General features: G+C 43.2%; 1 protein-coding gene across 1 annotated transcript in view; it reads left to right on the top strand.

Annotated features, from left to right (window-relative positions):
- The window catches only part of doc2b (double C2-like domains, beta), a gene marked incomplete at both ends in the record, with an annotated part of 238,265 nt that overhangs the window by 180,991 nt on the left and 37,718 nt on the right, over window positions 1-19,556 (top strand). Inside the window, one exon of the mRNA XM_080508313.1 lies at window positions 14,804-14,913. Coding sequence (XP_080364439.1) covers window positions 14,804-14,913 — 110 coding nt within the window. The remainder of the gene's footprint in view (window positions 1-14,803; window positions 14,914-19,556) is intronic.

A 19,556-nucleotide genomic window follows, 5' to 3' on the forward strand; every position in this document is an offset into this window, starting at 1 on the left:
TCAACATGTCGAGGTTTTTGGTATAACAATCAGGAGAATGCATGAAACAGAACATCTGAGCTGGATGGGACCTGAAGAGAACAAAGAGACATGTTCAGTCTCCAGCTTGATTTTAGAGATCAGCTGTAGTAAAGGCCCCTGTACACCCTCCTTTTTTAAGCCTGAAGAACAAAAATAAAACCGGCAGTGACGTGGCTTTTTCTGCAGGACTCTTCATACTCCGATAAGAACCTGTCGAACTCGCAGGCCACGCCCCATCACAGCAGGCCACGCCCCCTCACAATAGTCACACGTCTGAAAAGCAGCTTTTTAATTTATCAACAGCAGCTTATTTCTAGCCTCCAGTGCTTTCAGAAATGCATTTCGCTGAACTGTTTCAGTAATAAAAGAGAGATTTTGTCCGAGATGCCATGTTCGTCCGGTTTTAACTGCAGGAGCTGACCGCTTTGAGTGATGTCTTCATCTGCGTCAGGTAAGCCACTCCAACATTATAACAAGCTCCTGCGCTCATGCAGTAGCGATATTACAAGCTAAATATGATTAAAATATGACTGATTATTAGTTATTTGTGCACTGGAATATGCATGACCAGCACTGGGCAGTGCGGCTCCAACACAATTCGGCCAGGATGGTCGGCACAGCCACAGGCAAAGGAAATTAAGTCATTTTGTTCGGCAGGGCTACCAAACTTTCTTCTTGTTTTTGTGGAGTATGAATTGGCCTTAAGCATAGAGAGCAGAACAGTATAACCAGCCTGGCTGCATTCTGTTGATGCCTGGCTTTGCTTTTAACCGGCACTGCCTTTGACACTCCTTTCAGGGAGGAGCTGCGTCCGAGCAGTTCCTCTCACAAAAGGTTTTTGCTCCTGTTTTTCAAAGGAGGAGGTGGGTTGATGGAGGCAGCTCACCCAGCGTTAGCATACAGCTAACACCAATCGCCTTCACTCCTCAACTACAATGCCAACCATGAGTGTCAGACCTTCCCCTGAGCCAGAGACCAACACCCAGAGTCTGATCTCCCACCAACCAGGGAAAACCAACCAGTTTCTCGAGGACGGGACCGGGGAAACGACACCTCACAAAGCCTATTTGTACTTTCCTTAACAAGCAGGAAAACCATCACAGACCTGAGTGACCAGCTCCTCAGTCTGGACAAAAAGAATAACCACGAGCCAAAGAAAGACTCCTGAATCATCAACTTCATCTTCTTCTCCTCAACCTGCAGAACCCGCCAACCACAGTTAGCCGGAGATGAAACTACAGGAGAAGCCATCATGTTAGATTCTTTGAAGATGGCGCCTGTGACTGGCAGTGCCTCAGCTCGCCTCCTGCTCTACAGATTTTTAATGGTAATTTCCACAACATATTTGATCATATCAACCCGCTTTTCAAATGGATGTGCCTCTGCCTTGCGGATCTATCATCGGGACTCTCTGTTCAGTATTAAAGAGTCTATGGAGGACCTGTTTGGTACACGGGACGGGTACGAACAAGCGTTTTCTCCTCCCTTCACCATCGCCCCCGACTCACTTGAGTACTTGCTGCTTTGTCGGGCACCTCGGAAATTCCGCTGAGAAATCCTTCTCAGCGCTGGAGCAGTGGTCAGTACTGGCTCCCCTCGCGTCCACGTGCTTCCGTGTTTACACCGGCTTTCCCTGCATGGTCCAGCTGGAGCCCACGTGACCGCTGGACATCCCTTCGTCCAATCACGCTGCCCTCCGCAGACACTGCTTCCGTGACGTCATCGTCGTTGCGTTTCGGCCTTTTGAATGCACGGTCTACTGCAAATAAATCTTTCTCAGTGAATGATCTTTTTATAAGAGAAGACATGGATGTAATGTGTCTATCGGAGACATGGCAGAAAGATTATGAGTTCATTCATCTAAATTAACTCTGTCCCCCTGGCTGCTCTGCTGTGGGGAAGCCCCGCCCCTCTCGTCGTGGAGGAGGCCTGGCTGTTGTCTACAAGGACAATTCCTCGTGCAAAACGTCACAGACCCAGGATTTCACTTCGTTTGAGTGCCAGATGGTCAAGGTGGGTTCTTCCAACCCATTTTACTGTGTGTTGATCAACCGCCCTCCTGGCCCTGCTGCTGTGTTTTTAAAGGATTTTAGTGACTTTTTATCCTCCATAATAAATTTGGAATCTGTTTTGATTCTTGGAGATTTTAACCTTCATATTGATGACAGCTCGTCTTGCTCCGCAATGGAACTTTTATCACTGTCGGAAGCTTTTAATTTTGAGCAGCATGTTTCCAAGCCCATACATCGAAAAGGACACATTTTAGATTTAGTTTTTACACTTGGCCTAGACATCTCAAATCTGTCTGTAAATGATGTCCTTTTAAGTGATCATTGCCTCGTTTTATTTGATCTGAGCTTCAGTCCCGAGCCTAAGCCTGCAGAAGTTAGGTCTCAGAGGTGTATTATTTCACCAAATACAGCAGACTCTTTTTTCTGCTATGTTTGACCCTCTTGTGTTCACGGACTGCCTTGATGTGAACAATTTCATGCACTGTTTTAATACTCACTGTATTGAAATTTTAGATCAGGTGGCTCCTGTTAAATTCAACCTGTCAATACTGAAGACAGTGTGTCCTTGGACGAATGAGGCCATCTTGGGTCTGAAGAGACTTTGTCGAAAGATTGAGCGTCTGTGGAAATCGACCAACCTTGAGGTGCACAGACTTCATCTGAAAGACCTTGTGGCCTCATTTAATGAAATGATGGAGAATGCCAGATCGGACTATATCCGAAAACTGGTTTCACTAAATAAGAAGAATCCCAAAGTGTTGTTTGACACTATAAATTCCCTTGTTTGTCCAGATGCTCCAATTACCCCTGTATTTTGTGAAGCAGACAGTAATTCCTTCTTGAGATTTTTCACTGAGAAAATTAAGTTGATCAGGGAGAAAATCCCTCCCGTTTTGAGGGGTCCCCCTGCTGTCACTGAGCCGGACCCTAGCTTGTGGTCCTCCTTTAAGTCTGTGTCTCTTGCTGACATTTCGACGTTGGTGACAAAAATGAAACCATCCTCTTGCTCATCTGACGTCCTCCCATCCAGGCTTTTTGGTAAAGTTTTTGAGGTAATTGGCCCCTGGGTCACCAAAATGGTGAACCTCTCGCTTTCTTCAGGCGTGTTTCCCAATCCTTTTAAACATGCCATAGTAGAGCCATTACTTAAGAAGGCAGGCTTTAACCGGACTGAGCTCAGTAATTTCAGGCCTATTTCCAAGCTCCCTTTTTTGTCCAAGATCCTTGAGAAGGTGGTCTCGGAACAGCTGTCAATATTCCTGGATCTAAACAACATGCACGAGACATTTCAGTCTGGCTTTCGTAAACATCACTCTCCGGAAAGTGCACTGTTCTTGTTCTCCTGGATCTGTCCTCAGCCTTTGACATTGTCGACCACCAGATCCTGCTGAGAAGACTGAGGGACGAAGTAGGACTGTCGGGGTCAGTTCTTCAGTGGTTCACATCTTACCTTTCTGGTCGCAGCTTTAGTGTGACAGCTAACCAGAAAAGGTCTGAATCAGCAGACGTGTTATGTGGAGTCCCTCAAGGTTCTGTTTTAGGTCCTGTATTGTTTTTGTTGTATTTGCTACCGTTAGGGAAAATCATCCAGAGTTTTTGTGATGTATCTTACCACATCTTTGCCGATGATATCCAGCTCTACTGCACTTTTAAGCCAACTGAGCTCCACAGGCTTGATTCCTTGGTCCATTGCTTAGCTGGAATCAAGCAATGGCTGAGTGAAAACACTTTGCAGTTAAGTACAGACAAAACAGAAACATTGGTTATAGCCCCTGACAATTTAATTCCAGGGATAACCCAGCACTTAGGGGATTTAGGCCAGTCTGTTAAACTGAGCCTAAGAAACCTGGGTGTTATTCTTGACAAAGACATGTCGCTGGTGCAACACTGTAAACAGCTGACCAGGAACTGCTTTTTCCAGCTGAGGAGAATCTCCAAAGTCAGGAAAATGGTTTTGCAAAATGATTTGGAGGTGATTATTCATGCTTTTGTGTCTTCGCGTTTAGACTATTGTAACAGTTTGTTTTCATGTCTAAACAAGAAGGAGTTGTCTCGCCTGCAGTTAGTGCAGAACTCTGCAGCGAGAATCCTGACCCGCACAAACAGGAGGATGCACATCACCCCTGTCCTTAAAGCTCTCCATTGGCTGCCGGTGTCCTACAGGATCAATTTCAAAATTCTGGTTTTAACCAGAGCTTTGCATGGTCAGGCTCCATCTTATATCAGAGACCTGATCCAGCCTTACGCCCCAGCCAGGGCTCTGAGGTTTGTGGATCAGAACCTCCTGATGGTTCCACGTACTCGGTTCAAGACCAGAGGAGACAGGTCCTTCCAGGCTGTTGCTCCCAAGCTTTGGAACGATCTCCCGCTCTCTCTGCGTTCTGCTGAGTCTGTTGATTCCTTCAAGGGTCAACTTAAGACCTATTTATTTGTTCAGGCTTTCGCTTAGTTAGGGACCTCGCCAACGGCAGGTCTCTTTTGTATTTCGTCGTCGCCAAAAGTGACTCATCCAGGCCCTCTCCTGACCCTCTGAGTGGCCGCGCCACCGAAGGGGGTGCGGCCACTACCTGGTGGCGAAATTATATATTGTTTTTCGAATGTTTTTTCTTCTTCTTTTTTTTTCTTTTTCTTTCGTGCCGGGATCCCAAATTTGACCCCCTAAACACGAAAACTACGTGACCAAATTTGGCACGCTCGTCAAAAGTGTGGCACGCCATAATCTCATGTAAAATTAAAGCTGCAAGCAGCATTGGACGGGACCTCGCAAAAGAATGCCCTTCGGGGTGGGGACGATCCTCTAGACCGATTAATTTTATTTTATTAAGTTAAAATTTTTTTTTACAAAATTATGACTTTTATTTTGAAAAAACTGCATCAAAACCAGCTAATTAGCTAGTGATTCGTGACCGCATCACTCCCATTAGGACACCTACCAAATTTCAGCTCAATCAGACAATGTTTGCGACCATGCTAACAGGCATGCTAAGCCGCAAGCTAGCTGAGCTGCCTGAAAATGTCTGTTGGGTACTCCCCAGGTTGCCCCGATCCCGAACCTGGTCTTACTTCAATTCTGGTGTGAATGACACTGCACTTATGGAACAATAAAGGTTTTTCAAAAACTTCTACCGACATGAGTTTGAGGGCCTTTGTCAGTTGTGTACAGATTACAAAAGGAACCTAGCCTTGGCCAGGCCTTTGGCCTGGCCTTTCGTAAACTGTGGCTCAAGCCCATCGGTGTGGCCACGATCCTCTAGACCAGTTAATGATCATTTTGTAAGTGTAAAAAAAGAGTATTTTTTTAATGACTTTTATTTTGAAAAAAACGGGCTCAAAACCAGCTAATTGTGTAGTGATTCATGACCGCAGCGGCCCCATTAGGCCACCTACCAAATTTCAGCTCAATCGGATAATGTTTGTTAGAATGCTAACGGGCATGCTAGGCCTATGAGATCCTGAAAATGTCACCAAGATGCTCCCCCTCCCCCTCCCCCGGTCCCCGGAGCAGGATTCCGCAATCCTGCTGTAGATTTTCACAGCAGCTGCACCTCACTTTGATCGTTAAGGTTTTTCAAAAACTTCCACCGACATGAATTACATGTCTCAGGCCAGGCCTCCAACAAAGGTCAGTGTGTGACATGAGACTGACCTGGTGGCGCGTGAGTCGTAGGGCTCGAGTAGACGAACAAATTTCGTATTCGCGACATTTCTCTACGACATTCCTACGGAGTGTGGCGGGCGATTTCAAATTTCTAGTTGGCACTAGAGAGCCATTTTTGGACTTTCTTGGAATTTTTTTTATAGAAATCTCGAATGGAGCGCAGACTTGACGAGCCTGCCAAATTTGGTCACGTAGTTTTCGTGTTTAGGGGGTGAAAAATGAGTGAGAGCGCAAAAAAAACGGAATAATAATAATAATAAGAAAAAACATTCGAAAAACAATATAGAATTTCGCCACCAGGTAGTGGCCAACGGCAGCTCTCTTTTGTAATTTGTACACCGCCGACAAAGCCGGGCCTCCTAGGCCCGGCACTCCACCAGGTCACTCTCATGTCCCACACTGACCTCTGTAGGAGGCCTGGCCAAAGGCCCTCAAATTCATGTTGGTGGAAGTTTGTGAAAAACCTTTATTGCTGCATCATTCACACCTTCGTACACCGCCAACAAAGCCGGGCCTCCTAGGCCCGGCACTCCACCTGGTCACTCTATCATCCCACACTGACCTCTGTAGGAGGCCTGGCCAAAGGCCCTCAAATTCATGTTGGTGGATGTTTTTGAAAAACCTTTGTCGTTCTATAAGTGCAGTGTCATTGACACTAGAATTGAAGTAAGACCATATTTGGGATCGGGGCAACCTGGGGAGTACCACACTGAGATTTTCAGGTGGATCCGCTAGCTTGCGGCGTAGCATGACCATTAGCATGCTACTAAACATTGTTCGATTGAGCTGAAATATGGTAGGTGGCCTAATGGAGGCGCTGCGGTCACAAATCACTGGCTAATTAGCTGGTTTTGACGCCGTTTTTTCAAAATAAAAGTCCTAATTTTTTTTTAAAATTTTTTTACTTAAATAATATATTATTTTATTAACCGTTCATAGCCACCCCCCCGACGGGCAGTCTCAAGGTCCCGTCCAATGCTGCTTGCAGCTTTAATTCTTTTTGGGATGTTATGTCTATCAATGTGTTGTCTTGGCCTTTTAAATCTGTATTTGCATTTTATTCCTGTTTATGTTTGTACTGAAACTGTGAAGCGCTTTGTGACCTTGGTCTGTGAAAGGCGCTGTATAAATAAAGTTTACTTACTTACTTCCCGCCAGTCAGGACAACAACTGAACTCCTTCTTTAAAGACACCAAGGAAGTGGTAGCAAACAACTGGGTATTACCTGAGATAAGTTAAATCTGATGCTATGTGTAGAACTGTTTAACTGTTATGAAGATGTGTTGATTCTGTTACAGTGATTGAGTTCTATTGATAATGATATTAGGAGCAGTTATCAATCTGTAAATCAACGTTAGCTCTGCCACAGACACAGGGTCTGCATGCTAATCTTTGCATTTATTAACTTGTTAACTTACAACCCTACACATATCACATCAAAGACAACAACACACACTAACTGAACACCATCTGATGATTCCGGATGTTTTACAAAGCAAGTCGCATTCACATAAACTCATTCTAGAAATGGTCCTTTAACAGAGACACTCAGGAAGCAGACGCTAAAGACTAGCTTCCATGTTCCATTGTTCTCCAGCGAGACCCAGGACAGACTTCCTGCTCTTTGATAACCTCCATTTGGAAGGTAGTTTCTTGTGATCCGCCATCTTGTTTTGCAGTTCCATCACACGTCTCACACACACACACACACACACACACACACACACACACACACACACACACACACACACACACACACACACACACACACACACACACACACACACACACACACACACACACCGACACACACCAAGCTGTATATAGGTAGTTAGAATCTGTTTATTTGTTTTCATTGTAAATAAATATAATTTTTGGAATCATACTTGCTGTTTTATTAATGAGCACAAGTGTGAATGAAATGTCAACTTTTTCTGTGTCAAGAACTCCAAAATGCTTCAAGCTTTACTTTTAATTCTGGTAATTGTAATTAATTTAACTATTAATTCAAATTCCTGATTAACTGTTCAGTATATCTTATGAGACTGATATAACTGAATTGGCCATCATTTCATGTCAAGACAGGTGGTGCTTCAAGGTATGCGATACAGATCAGATAAAATTTTCAATAACATTATTAATAACTATCTTCAATAATTATTAATCTTTATCGATAGCCAAACACAACAAAAAATTTCTTACTGATCCTCTTAACACATAGAGGTTCTGTGAGGTGTCATTTCCTCAGTCTCGTCTTGGAGAAATTGGTTGGTCTTCCCTGGTTGATGGGAGATCAGACACTGGATGCTGGTCTCTGGGTCGGAGGGAAGGTCTGACCCTCGTGGTCGGGTCAGAAGAGAAGTTGAGGAGTGGAGGCCTTTGGTTTGCAGGCCTCTGGTGTTAGCTGCTTCCAGCAACCTACCTCCAAAGTCGACAAGTGGGAGCAAAGCTTGTTTTTGGAGAATCTTTCCAAATACTTTTTGGTGAAGTGAGGGATTTGAAGATGTCGAACTTTGGGGTCTCACCCAATCGGTGCATGGGGAGAAGTCAGACTCCATTGAGCAGAAAGAGGGGGAGGATTTGCATGCATGGGCTGCATTGGCAACAGGACCCCCTGTGTCAGGGTTGGTGGTGAACAGGATTCAAACGCCAACTAGTCCGGGATGTAGATTGAAAATAAAGTTTATTGTAGTCTCTCCAACGGAGCGGCAATCCGGGGCGAGGGGTCGTAGGAGCAGAGTCCGGCGTCACGGAGACGGGAACCTCCGAGCAGGACGGAGCGGCGCACACCGGGACTGTACGGGAGAACAAACTCAGGTCAGAATACTCTGGAGCTTCCAAACGCGAAGCGAACAGTCTCATAACAAACAACACGAAGGGCAGGGTCTAGGTACCGCAGAGTAAACGTAACGATCTTGCGATGAGCGCCTGGAATCCCGGTCCTTAAATACTGGCTTCCTCATCCGCTTCAGGTGTGCGTCCTGCTCCGTCTGCTCCGCCTACGATCACACACACACAAAAACAACAACACAGAAGGAGACATCTGCGGGCTGTGACACCCTGCTCCAGATGCTCAGGGACAAAGGAAGATTGTTTTTCATTAGAAATGAACCAGTGGTCTTGTGAGATCCTAACAAGATGGCAAGGGACAGAAACTCATAATTTTGAGACTCTCTTAGCCCCCAAATTTTATTTTACCTTTATTTTAAAAGAAAAACCTTGTTGAGATTAAATATCTCTTTTTCAAGAGTGTGCTTGCCCAGACTAACAGCAGTACATCAAAGTATCAGACAAAGCAGGCAGAAAAAACATATAAGAAAAATGTCAATATACTATAAAAATGTGCAAATTAGCACCCCAAAAAATTCCCACAAATTAAAATAAAGTCTATTATTCAAAACATCTACAGACAGGTGTGTCTATCTCCAAGTCCAATAAAACCCCAGTTTCTGTGTTTTTTGTCACTCCTTCCAAGCAGAAGTTGCCGCCAACCTTAACACCCTAACCCTAACCCTAACACACACACACACACACACACACACACACACACACACACACACACACACACACACACACACACACACACACACACACACACACACACACACACACACACACACACACACACACACACACACACACACAGTTCTCAGGTGTTAAGTGGAACATTTCTATCAAAAGATAAGAGATGACAGGACTAAATTACTTCTTGAAAGTCGCTTTGATTTGTTTCATTCTTGTGATTTTACAACTTAGAGTTTCCCCTACCTGCTTCATAAGTGTTTTGCTTTTGTCTTTTCAGGGATCAAGGTTTTATTTACACAGTACTAACTGGCAGATGTTTCTGTAGCTCTTTGGGAATGATCAGTAAACAGTTTGATGAGAATAGACTCACCAGAGAGATACAGACTTGTATGTTTCACTGACTCCTGTGAGTGAAAATGCCACAGACTTGGATTTGGCATGGATCACGTTACTGAATGACTCAGGGTGTCTTCACATTCCTCTTTTGATCCAGACTGGAGTCTCTTCAAGGAAAAACCATATCATTTGTGTGATGTGAACACGCCCATGAACTCTGAACTGGAGCCAGCAAGAGATCTCTGGTCTCTTTGAAAACCTCGGTCTCGCTTCGTGTACAAACAATATTTCTAGCAGGCTGGTGGAGAGGACATGACGTGGTGCACAATGCATTCTGCTTGTAAACAAACCAAGCTAAACACGTGAATCAGAAAAAGCAGACACAGAAAGAAAAAGTGGCAAAATATCTGGCAGGCAGACGTAAAGTAGTGAGTAAGAATTAGTGAAAAAGGTGCTTATTGATATCTGGTCTGAAGAGCAGATGGTTGTTTGTGGCTACCCATTAGCCACAAGCTACTTAGCTTAGCCATCACGGGCTAAAGCTGTAGGACTTCAACTTTCAGTCTGGATCATTCGATGAGCCATGTTTCTTCTTTACTTCCTTTCTGGTCAGTATTTATTTCAGGTGACAGCGCCCCAAACCAGCAGATGTTGTAATTGTGTGACATTTTCCAGGTGGTCTGATATGGTCTCTAAAGTGAATGTGAACGCCACCTGAACCAAATGAAGGTGTGAAAATTCCCGGCTCCCCTCCCTCCCAAGGTAACCGAGTCCAGAACTACCCCAATGTGAAAGTTAACCAAGTCACCAAAATGAATCGTGTTCACCGCCACTCGTACAGTCATGATTAGTCAAACACATAAGAGCAAGTTGCCTCTTGGATTTGACTCAGCTGGACGACTCACATCTTTAATAAAAATAAAAAATAAAGTCCACGGACTGCTGCCTCCGTGACCCGGCCCCGGATAAGTGGCATGGATGGATTGAAAAAATAAAGTTACATCACCTTCTCCCTGCTCAAATTTCCTCTGCGCTTGTTCTCAAAATAAAGATTGGCTCATCTGAAAGCCTCATTAGGAGCCGCGAAAGAGGTCATAATTTCTGCTGGCTCTAATCAGAAGTGAAGTTTCACCGCTGCAAAGCCGGATCACAGCTCCGCCTCCTCCGAGAGCACAATCAAACACAATGAAATACCCGTAGTTATTGCAGATTAAAGGGTGGAGGGCTGACAGCAACACCACGGTGAAACGGTGATGCTCTGTCGATGTGCCTGAGAGTCTCTGAACACTTCTGGATTTCTTTGTTTTCAACCAGAACATCTGGTCTGCAACACCTGCAAGATGTGGTGCTAAATGTCCCACTGAGGCTGCGTTTACACCAGCAACAACTTCAAGTGAAACCCCAAAGCTTTTGTTGTGTTTTGCTTTCAGCTTACAAAACAATGGCGCACAAAGCCACTGAAAATGAGATTTACTGAAAACAGCTCACCAAGGTGGAACTTTTCGAAAAATTCTCTGGCAATGGCAGACCTGGCTGGTTTTCTGCCCTGATCCAACGAAACCTCCCTATCCCCAAGCGCACGAAGAGTGGTCTTCTTTGCACACATGCCGTGCGCATGCACGTTCCAGCTTGCTGATGACTGTATCTGTCATATTTAAATTATGTTTAGCATGCAGTCTTGCTACTGTGGAGGCTTGTCCACTGGAAAGAACCAGTTCGGAGCCAGGGCCAGATTTAGCACCGGTTCTATGTCTTTCCACTGCTAAAGCCCCAGCCTATCAGGGGCTAAACTGGTGCTATGCTGACCCCACTTTATTGCTGGGCCAGAGCGGAACCAAAGCAGGGCCAGAGCAGGGCCAGAGCGGGGCCAGATACGTCATCAGCCGGGGGTGGAGTTATCGCTGGAGTTATTGCTAACTACAAGGTGGAAGAGGTGTTGCACCATAGCACTGCATTCAACCATTCTACACCTCCATTCCTCCTGATGTTGAACCATTTGATTCACGTCACGTCACGTCCAGAAAAAAAGAGAAAGGAGCAGAAAGTTACTATGTAATGCCCAAATGTTGAAAAATAAGACCCAAGCTCATTCACGCATATTTTTTTTTTCTCTCTCTGGCCACTCGAAAGCTTGTCAGGTCTAAACCCCTGAAATAGGTAAATAAAGAGAAGACACGTGAATCAAGAAACAATCAAGGTACTTGCAGTAAGGGAAGACACCAAGTTCACCTCACAGGGTTCACCCAGAAGTCTTCACAGAACGCTCTCTACCAGCCTTCTTTATTGATAGCTCAGTGAGCGGGTTCACAAGTTGTAAAAACAAACTGGTTCAAACTGGGTCCTGTGGTCTGTCTTACAGGATCGTAAAAACACAACTAATTCGAAGGGGGGAGAAACACAAACATTTAACAGATAAAGATCTCATGTGAGGTGCAGGGCTGCAGTCCGCTGCACTCAAAGGTCTGCACAGAATTTGCACAAGCATGAACAAATGATAATGAAACATTTCTCCTTACAAGGCTCCAGACTAAAACAAGATGGACGTGAAAAAACAACAATAGAGATATGAGGAGACTCAATGTTTTCTGGCTCTTTGGTCTGCATCTGAGGTTGAGGCCAGACTAGATGGAGCGACTCGGACCAAACCTATGAATACAGTATATCTCCTCATTCTTGTATGAACGCTGTCAGCGCTTATCGGTGAAATCAGTGACGTATCACGTTTTGGAGTGACACAATGATGTGGCTCTCACTTGGCTCCATTAAGTGGAAAAAAAAAATAAAAAATGTTCCAAGGCAGTGCTCATTTATGAACTGGCCCTGGCACCGGTCCTGAACTAGCTCCTGGTTCTTTCCTGTGGAAAAGCCCTATGTGTGAGCTCTGTAGCTTTTTAACATGTCGGAAGGCTTACGTGATATACCTCAACACATCATTTAAAGCTGTCAGGTTGTGCTGTTAAAAATGCTGCTCTGTAGCTATTTGTTTTCAGAAATACATTTCTCTGAACTGGTTCAGCAATAAAAGATAAAGTTTATGTCCTTGCCATAGTGTTGCTCTGGTTTTAATTGCAGGAGCTGACAGCTGTCTAAACAGAAAGAGGCCAAGTAACAAGACCATATCTGAGCCGGTGCATGATAAGTCCCTGTTGAGTTTGCACCCTGGGCAGCTGGCGACTTCGCCCATACCAAAATCCGCCTCTGCTCTCGGGCTCGGTCGCCATGGAGACAGCCAAAAACACAACATTTCAAGTGAAAGTGCATCATTTTTGCATTTGGAAACTTTTATGTGTTCATGTTCTGAAATCAATGCCCATTTTCATGTTATTTGTTTTTGTAATGAAACCCCATACATATGCAGCAGAATATATCCATCATACTGTTAAGGGTCACTGGAGCTGATCTCACCTCACTATGGGCGAGGGCAGGACTTGGTAGTTTTATTTTTACAGTCACGGTAATAACAATCCAACTTGGTGGTCTGTCCACTAGAATGTCCGTGTTTTCGTGTTGTTAATGTTTAGAGTCCATTGTTCTCTGCTGCATGTGTATGTGGTTTCATTACAAAAACAAATAACAGCACCCACTAGTGGCTTAGCACGGAAATTCCACCGTTTTCAGAATAGTGAACTAAATCCCAAACCCTGCTAAAACTATGTGCCACAATCCCCACTTGCTCCTCCTCTTGGTTCATCCCGAAATCTTCTTTAGCGGTGTCTGTTCCAGGGGGAATCTTTTATCCAGACACCATTCTGAACACAAGAGAGGAAGGTAAGTAAAAACTCTCCTCTCAGACCACACAACACACAACACACTCTCACCAATATCTAAAACCATTTACAGCACACAAATCAACAACTAAAAGAATCAGCCAGTCTTAAATACACATATATTGCACAATGCTCAGTTATCAATTAATTTTTGTGTTGCATCCACAGGTGGCTGGATCTATGGACAACAACAGAAGATTCAATAAATAAATTAAAAACAACAGTTGTGTGCAAATTTCATTTATATATGTGCAAATAGCATCATCTTAAAGTACTGAGTGCTGCTCAAAGTGCTGGTGAACATTTAAAGTGCTGAAATAATGTGCTGCGAGTGCTGAAAGTGAGGAACGAACTGCGTGTTCTGTTACGGTCTGATTTCGGAGGCTCAGGTGCGGATAAACCAGCTGGAGACAGACGAGTACAATGGAAGAGTTTATTTACAAAAGCGAGGGAACAGAAGGTTCTGTGGGCTCCGGTGGCAGGAGGCTGAGGCTGGGTTGCGGAAGCAGGAGTTACTAGGGGCAAGAGTCAGGTTTGGTCACGGTGCACAAGCAGGGGAAGCTGAGGCTGGCGAGTCTTCAAAGGGGAGCAGAAGGAAGTGGCGTTAGTATAACACAAAAACTGGGAGACAACACCCATTTAAGAGGTGCAGATAATCATGAGAAGACGAGTTCCACCCGGTCGTCGCAGCTGAACAGAATCAGGTAATGAATCCCTCAGCAACTCCCACTTCCTCAAACACAGCCTGAAACAAAAGGGGAGGAGAGACAGAAGAGGGAAAAAACCCAACCCTAGGAGGCCTCTGAGGAGTGGGGCATGACATGTTCGTTACACAGCTGCGTCGTAAACGCAAACTTTTTCTGAAACGAAAACACAAAAATAATGCATTTTCATTTGTACGTTGTGTAAAACATTGCCTGATTTTGCACTTTTGTTCCCAGACCAGGTCAGAACAGATCCAGTAATAAAATCAGACCTGGTAAAACACATTCTTGTCTTTATTATTCCTCTTACCGATTATTTGAAGGACTCTAGGCACCACCTTGTGGTGGACTCTTGAACTGCTAAAATCAACAGGTTTGTAGCAAGTAGAGAACATTTTCTGGATTTGGTAGATTTATGCCACTTCAAAGATTCTTGCCATTCTGATGTATTTTTCAATAAAAACAGTATATGCAGTACCTCTGAGTGTTTCCTTGGTGCTTCAGCACTGCGGCTGATCTTCACGCCTGTGTTAAGCCTGACCTCCTGCTGAGTGTCTCCTGGCTGCATGTTTAACAGAGCCGGATTGCTGTCTCTTCCTCACTCGACGCCTGTCACTTCTCGTGAAGCTCACACACGTGCCGTCAACACATTTCCACGGCTTTTGTACGTTTGTCAAGGGTGTTTGCATGATTCCTGGCTGCATTTCAATGAATGCAACAGCTGACAGATGACGCTTTCTCAGCCATGAATTCAACTCTGCATATTTCTTTGTCTTTCAGGCCAATAAGCTTCGAACCAAGACGCTGCACAACACACTCAACCCCGTGTGGAGCGAGACGCTGACCTACTACGGCATCACAGATGAGGACATGGTCCGGAAAACACTCAGGTATGGAACCAGAAGTCTGTTTGAAGATGGGTGGCAGGTAAACATACACCATGTTCCAAATTATTATGCAAATTATATATTCCTTTAATTTTCCTAAATAGTTGACGCAAATGACAGTCAGCATAATTTTCAAATCATCAACCGCTAGAGCAAAACTCAAATGTTATTGAACAAACCTGCCAATGATAACTGTTTTTTTCAGAAATAAAAAACTTAAAATACACTGTTCCAAATTATTACGTACAACAGAGTTTGAAAACATTTTATAGATTATAAAGAACTGAAAAAAGTCATTTGTTGAATTTACAGCATGATGAGGTCATATTTATTGAAATCAAAAGCTAATTTAATCAAAGATATCAACAGGTCCATTTTACATTTTAACATAGGACCCCTTATTTGATAGCAGCTTCACAATTTTTGCATGCATTGAACTTGTGAGGTTTTGGAGAATTTCTGCTTGAATGTCGTTGCAGGATGCCAGAATAGCCTGCCAGAGTTGCTGTTTGGATGTAAACTGCATCCCACCCTCATAGATCTTTTGCTTGAGGATGCGCCAAAGGTTCTCAATAGGGGGAGGGTCAGGGGAGGATGGGGGCCACACCATGAGTTTCTCTCCTTTTATACCCATAGCAGCCAATGATGAAGAGGTATTCCTTGCTGCATGAGATGGTGCATTCTCATGTATGAAGATGATTTTGTTACGGCACTCATCAGTGAACAAGACTGGTTGAAAATTAGTCTTCATGTATGTCTGGGCCCACTGCAGCCATTTTTGCTTGTGAGCAGTGGTTAAGTGAAGATAGAAGATGTGAAAGAATTTTTATTCCTTCAAGATACCTATACTCTGCAGAAACCAGCCAGGATACATTTTGCTAGGAATAGAGTATAGTGACCAGAACTCTGGAACAATTTAGAATAGAATAGAATGCCTTTTGTTGTCACTATACCAGGTACAATGAGATTCAGGCAGATCTTTGTGATATGAGGGAATTTTCCGGGGATAATGACGACTTTATCTATCTGCTGACCATCATAGATGTGTTTTCAAAAAAGGCCTACATGCGTGCTTTAAAGAAAACCAGTAGTGAGGTCGTGCAGGCTTTCGAGTCAGTCTTTTGCGATAGCCAGAAACCAGAAAAACTACAAACTGATGCCGGGAAGGAATTTTTTAACAATGAATTTGAGATTCTGATGAAGAAACACAAAATCACACATTGCTCCACAGCCAGCGATCTCAAGGCCTCCGTGGCTGACAGATTTAACCGTACGCTGAAAACGAGGATGTGGAGATATTTCACGGCTCGCAACACCAAGGTTTTGCAAGACTTTGTTAGAAGTTACAACAACACTTTTCAACGAAGCATAAAGATGTTTCGCAATCTGTATGGCGCACCGACAGCTCGCGATGGTCAGAAAAGAAAGTTTAAATTTAAGGAGGGCGACCTCATCAGAATATCCAAAGTGAGAGGAACATTCAATAAAAAATACAAGGAGAGTTTTACGGATGAAGTATTTACCATGTCAGAATGCATTCCCTGTACTCCCTCCGTACACAAATTCAAAGATTATGATGGAGAACTTATCAACGGTTCATTCTATGAGGCGAACCTGCAAAATGTGTAAATGACTCAAGACAGGGCTTACCACATGGATGAGATTTTTGGTAGACGTACCGTGAGGGGAGAAAAACAGGCTCCTTAAATCTAAACCTTAAACTCTTTGAAATTCTCAGAGTCCTTATAAACTAATTTAGGAAGTTGTAATACACCTGCTAAATTCTTCAAAGTAACCGTTCAAAGGTCGACTCTAACGTCAAACTGTTTAAGACCATGTATACAGAGAATTAAACATTAAACTGTTGAAAAACATCCTCTAATACAGGTATTAAACATTTAAAACCATCCCTAATACAAGTATTAAACTATTTAATCCCCTGTATACAAAGGAGTTAAATGATTTAAACCCCTCTGGATTAATTCAGTAAAAACTCTCAATAATTTAATTTAGGAAGTTACCGGCACACTTGCTCATTTCTTCAAAGTAACCATAAAATAATAAAATCCTCATAAAATGATCATAAAAATGACCATAAACATGTTTTTTTGACCATCACCCGAGCCCCGCCCCTTTTTGAGCCTGGCATCAAAGGGTTTGGGGTCATATATCTGCATCTTGACATATGGCACATCAGTTTACTACTAACAAGGCTGACATTATTTCCCTGTTTGCCACCACTGGATGTTTACACGAATCACGAAGTTCAGACAGATCATTAAAAAATAAAAAGTCTTAGAGACCACTTACACACATATAGTTGAACACACAAAGTAGCCTATATTAATATGTTTATTGTATATGGCTGTTTGTAAATAATAAATATATAATAAATATTACAAACTAAGCTTTATATATTGCATATAGTTTATATATAAAACATTGAATCTCAATTCTGAGGCTGTTCTGTAAATAAATAGATTTTAAATAAACAATTAATAAAGCAACTTCTGACCAATCCATATCAATTTAAGAATTAAAAATAATGAACCGATTTAAGCCACACTCAGTTTCAGTTGAAATACGCCCAATTCCGATTACCCGCCCGTTCAGAGTACAGATGCAGATACAGATCATTTAGATGGTTACAGATACAGATAGTGGTGGACTCACTCATCCCTACTTTTAAAGCATTTCTGAGAGGGTACATTATTAGTTATATAGGCTACAAATCTAAGAAGGCAAGGCTGGATCTTGGTCCTTCGTTTATCGCAGGGGTTACGTTCTAAAAATAACCCGCAATAAGTGAAATTTTATAGACACTTTTTATACACATTTTACCACACAATTTATACACTTTTCTCAGACAGGAATTACATTTTTTTCATATTTCTGTCTTGTTTATACACTCCCAAAGTTCAAACCTTCCTCGATTTCAAAACATAAATATACCTCTGCCTTTTGGCTGCGACCACAGGTGCCTTTGTCAGTGCAGAACGTTTCATCGACATTGTGAGGTTTGTCAGGAACAAAACTGGCAAACATACAGCACTTCAGAGTCACACTGGAATCGATCAGACATTGATGTGTCAGGGTTAGTGGAACTCAATTGAACCGCAGACAAGAAGCTCAGTTCAAAAGTGTTTATTATTAAAACCACAGCAGAAGCGAAGTCAGGCAGTCCAAGGTCAAAACCAGTGCAGGCGATTGAGGAGGAAATCCAGGAGGCAAAGTCGGGCAGGCAGAAGGTCAAAACACAAAGGCAACACAAGGAAAAATGGCGGGTGCGAATCGTGTGAGAACACAGACGAACTGGCAACCAGAGCTACAAGAGAGGGAACTCAATACACCCACTGATGACAATTACAAACAGCTGTGACCAGGAGGTGGAAACAGGAGTGCCCAGGGGCGGAGCTAAGGGGAACACAGAAGGGGAGGAGTGAAAACTCTCAGGAAGGGAGGGGTGAGTGAGAGCAGGATCATGATATGATGTATATTTGGCAAGTCGAACGCATTTGTATACACAAGACACCACATGGAGATTGATTGACAAGGGTCTACAGTCCCTCAGCCAATCAGGACACAGAATACAATGTGCAGGTTCTCCCTTAGCCAATCAGGATGTATAACACTGCATCTTCATACGCTGTTAAAAAACAAAAACAATTGTGCAGACAAAAAATCTGCCAAACGAGGCCGCAAAAGGGACCACTGTATTACAATTGGAAAACAAAATTTAAAAAACCCAAGAAAAAATATTTGAAAAAAGTGATCCAGAAGCTGAAAAGAAGTTAATACTTTTAAGAGCAGAATATGAGACACTTACTAGCTTCAAAGCTGCATCAAGTCTTCTACGACTGAAACAGACATTTTACGAACAACTGGACAAAGCCGGAAAACTATTATCACGGCAAATTAAATGGCTTGAAACCAAAACAACAATAACATACATTGAAAGTAAAGGCCAAACAATAACAAATCCAACAGATAATAATGAAGCATTTAATATTATTACCAGACTCTATATGATGCCCAAGAAAATAACAAGGCTATTGATATTAAAGTAACCTTGGACAGGCTTAATATTACAGCTATCCCAAATTACCTTAAAACAGAGCTTGAAATGCAGATTAATAGGGAAGAAATAGGGCAAGCCACTGACTCAATCAAATTAGGTAAACAGGAAGGACCAGACAGTTTTCCAATAGATATATATAAAAAAATATTGTCTAAGTCTGTTTCCTTCGAATCCGCACAGACAGGGAGTGACAATCTTTCTCCCCGAGTAGAGAGAAAAGATACACAGTGAGTTATAAACCTACAAACCTTGAGAATGGATTAACACAGGAGTTTATTACATCAGACAGAAAAAGTACTGGCCTTTACAAGAATATTCCTGGGTTCTGAAGCCGTTCACTATGAATAGCTCTTGCCCAGAACCACGTCAGCAGAGAGCGACAGAGAGAGAGAGAGAGCAAAAGAGAAAGAGTGAGAATCAGAGAGAGACTCTGAGCTCGCGCCGGAAATGCTGCCTCTTTCATAGTCTTGCGGTCAGTCTCCGCCTTCCTGTGGCTGTTTGATGGGGGGCTGCTTGAAGGGAGGCTGTTTGAGGGGATTGTTTGAAGGGGGGCTTCTGTCCCACCAGT

Source organism: Blennius ocellaris (genome assembly GCF_963422515.1).
Source record: "Blennius ocellaris genome assembly, chromosome: 14".
NCBI classification, from domain to species: Eukaryota; Metazoa; Chordata; class Actinopteri; order Blenniiformes; family Blenniidae; genus Blennius; species Blennius ocellaris.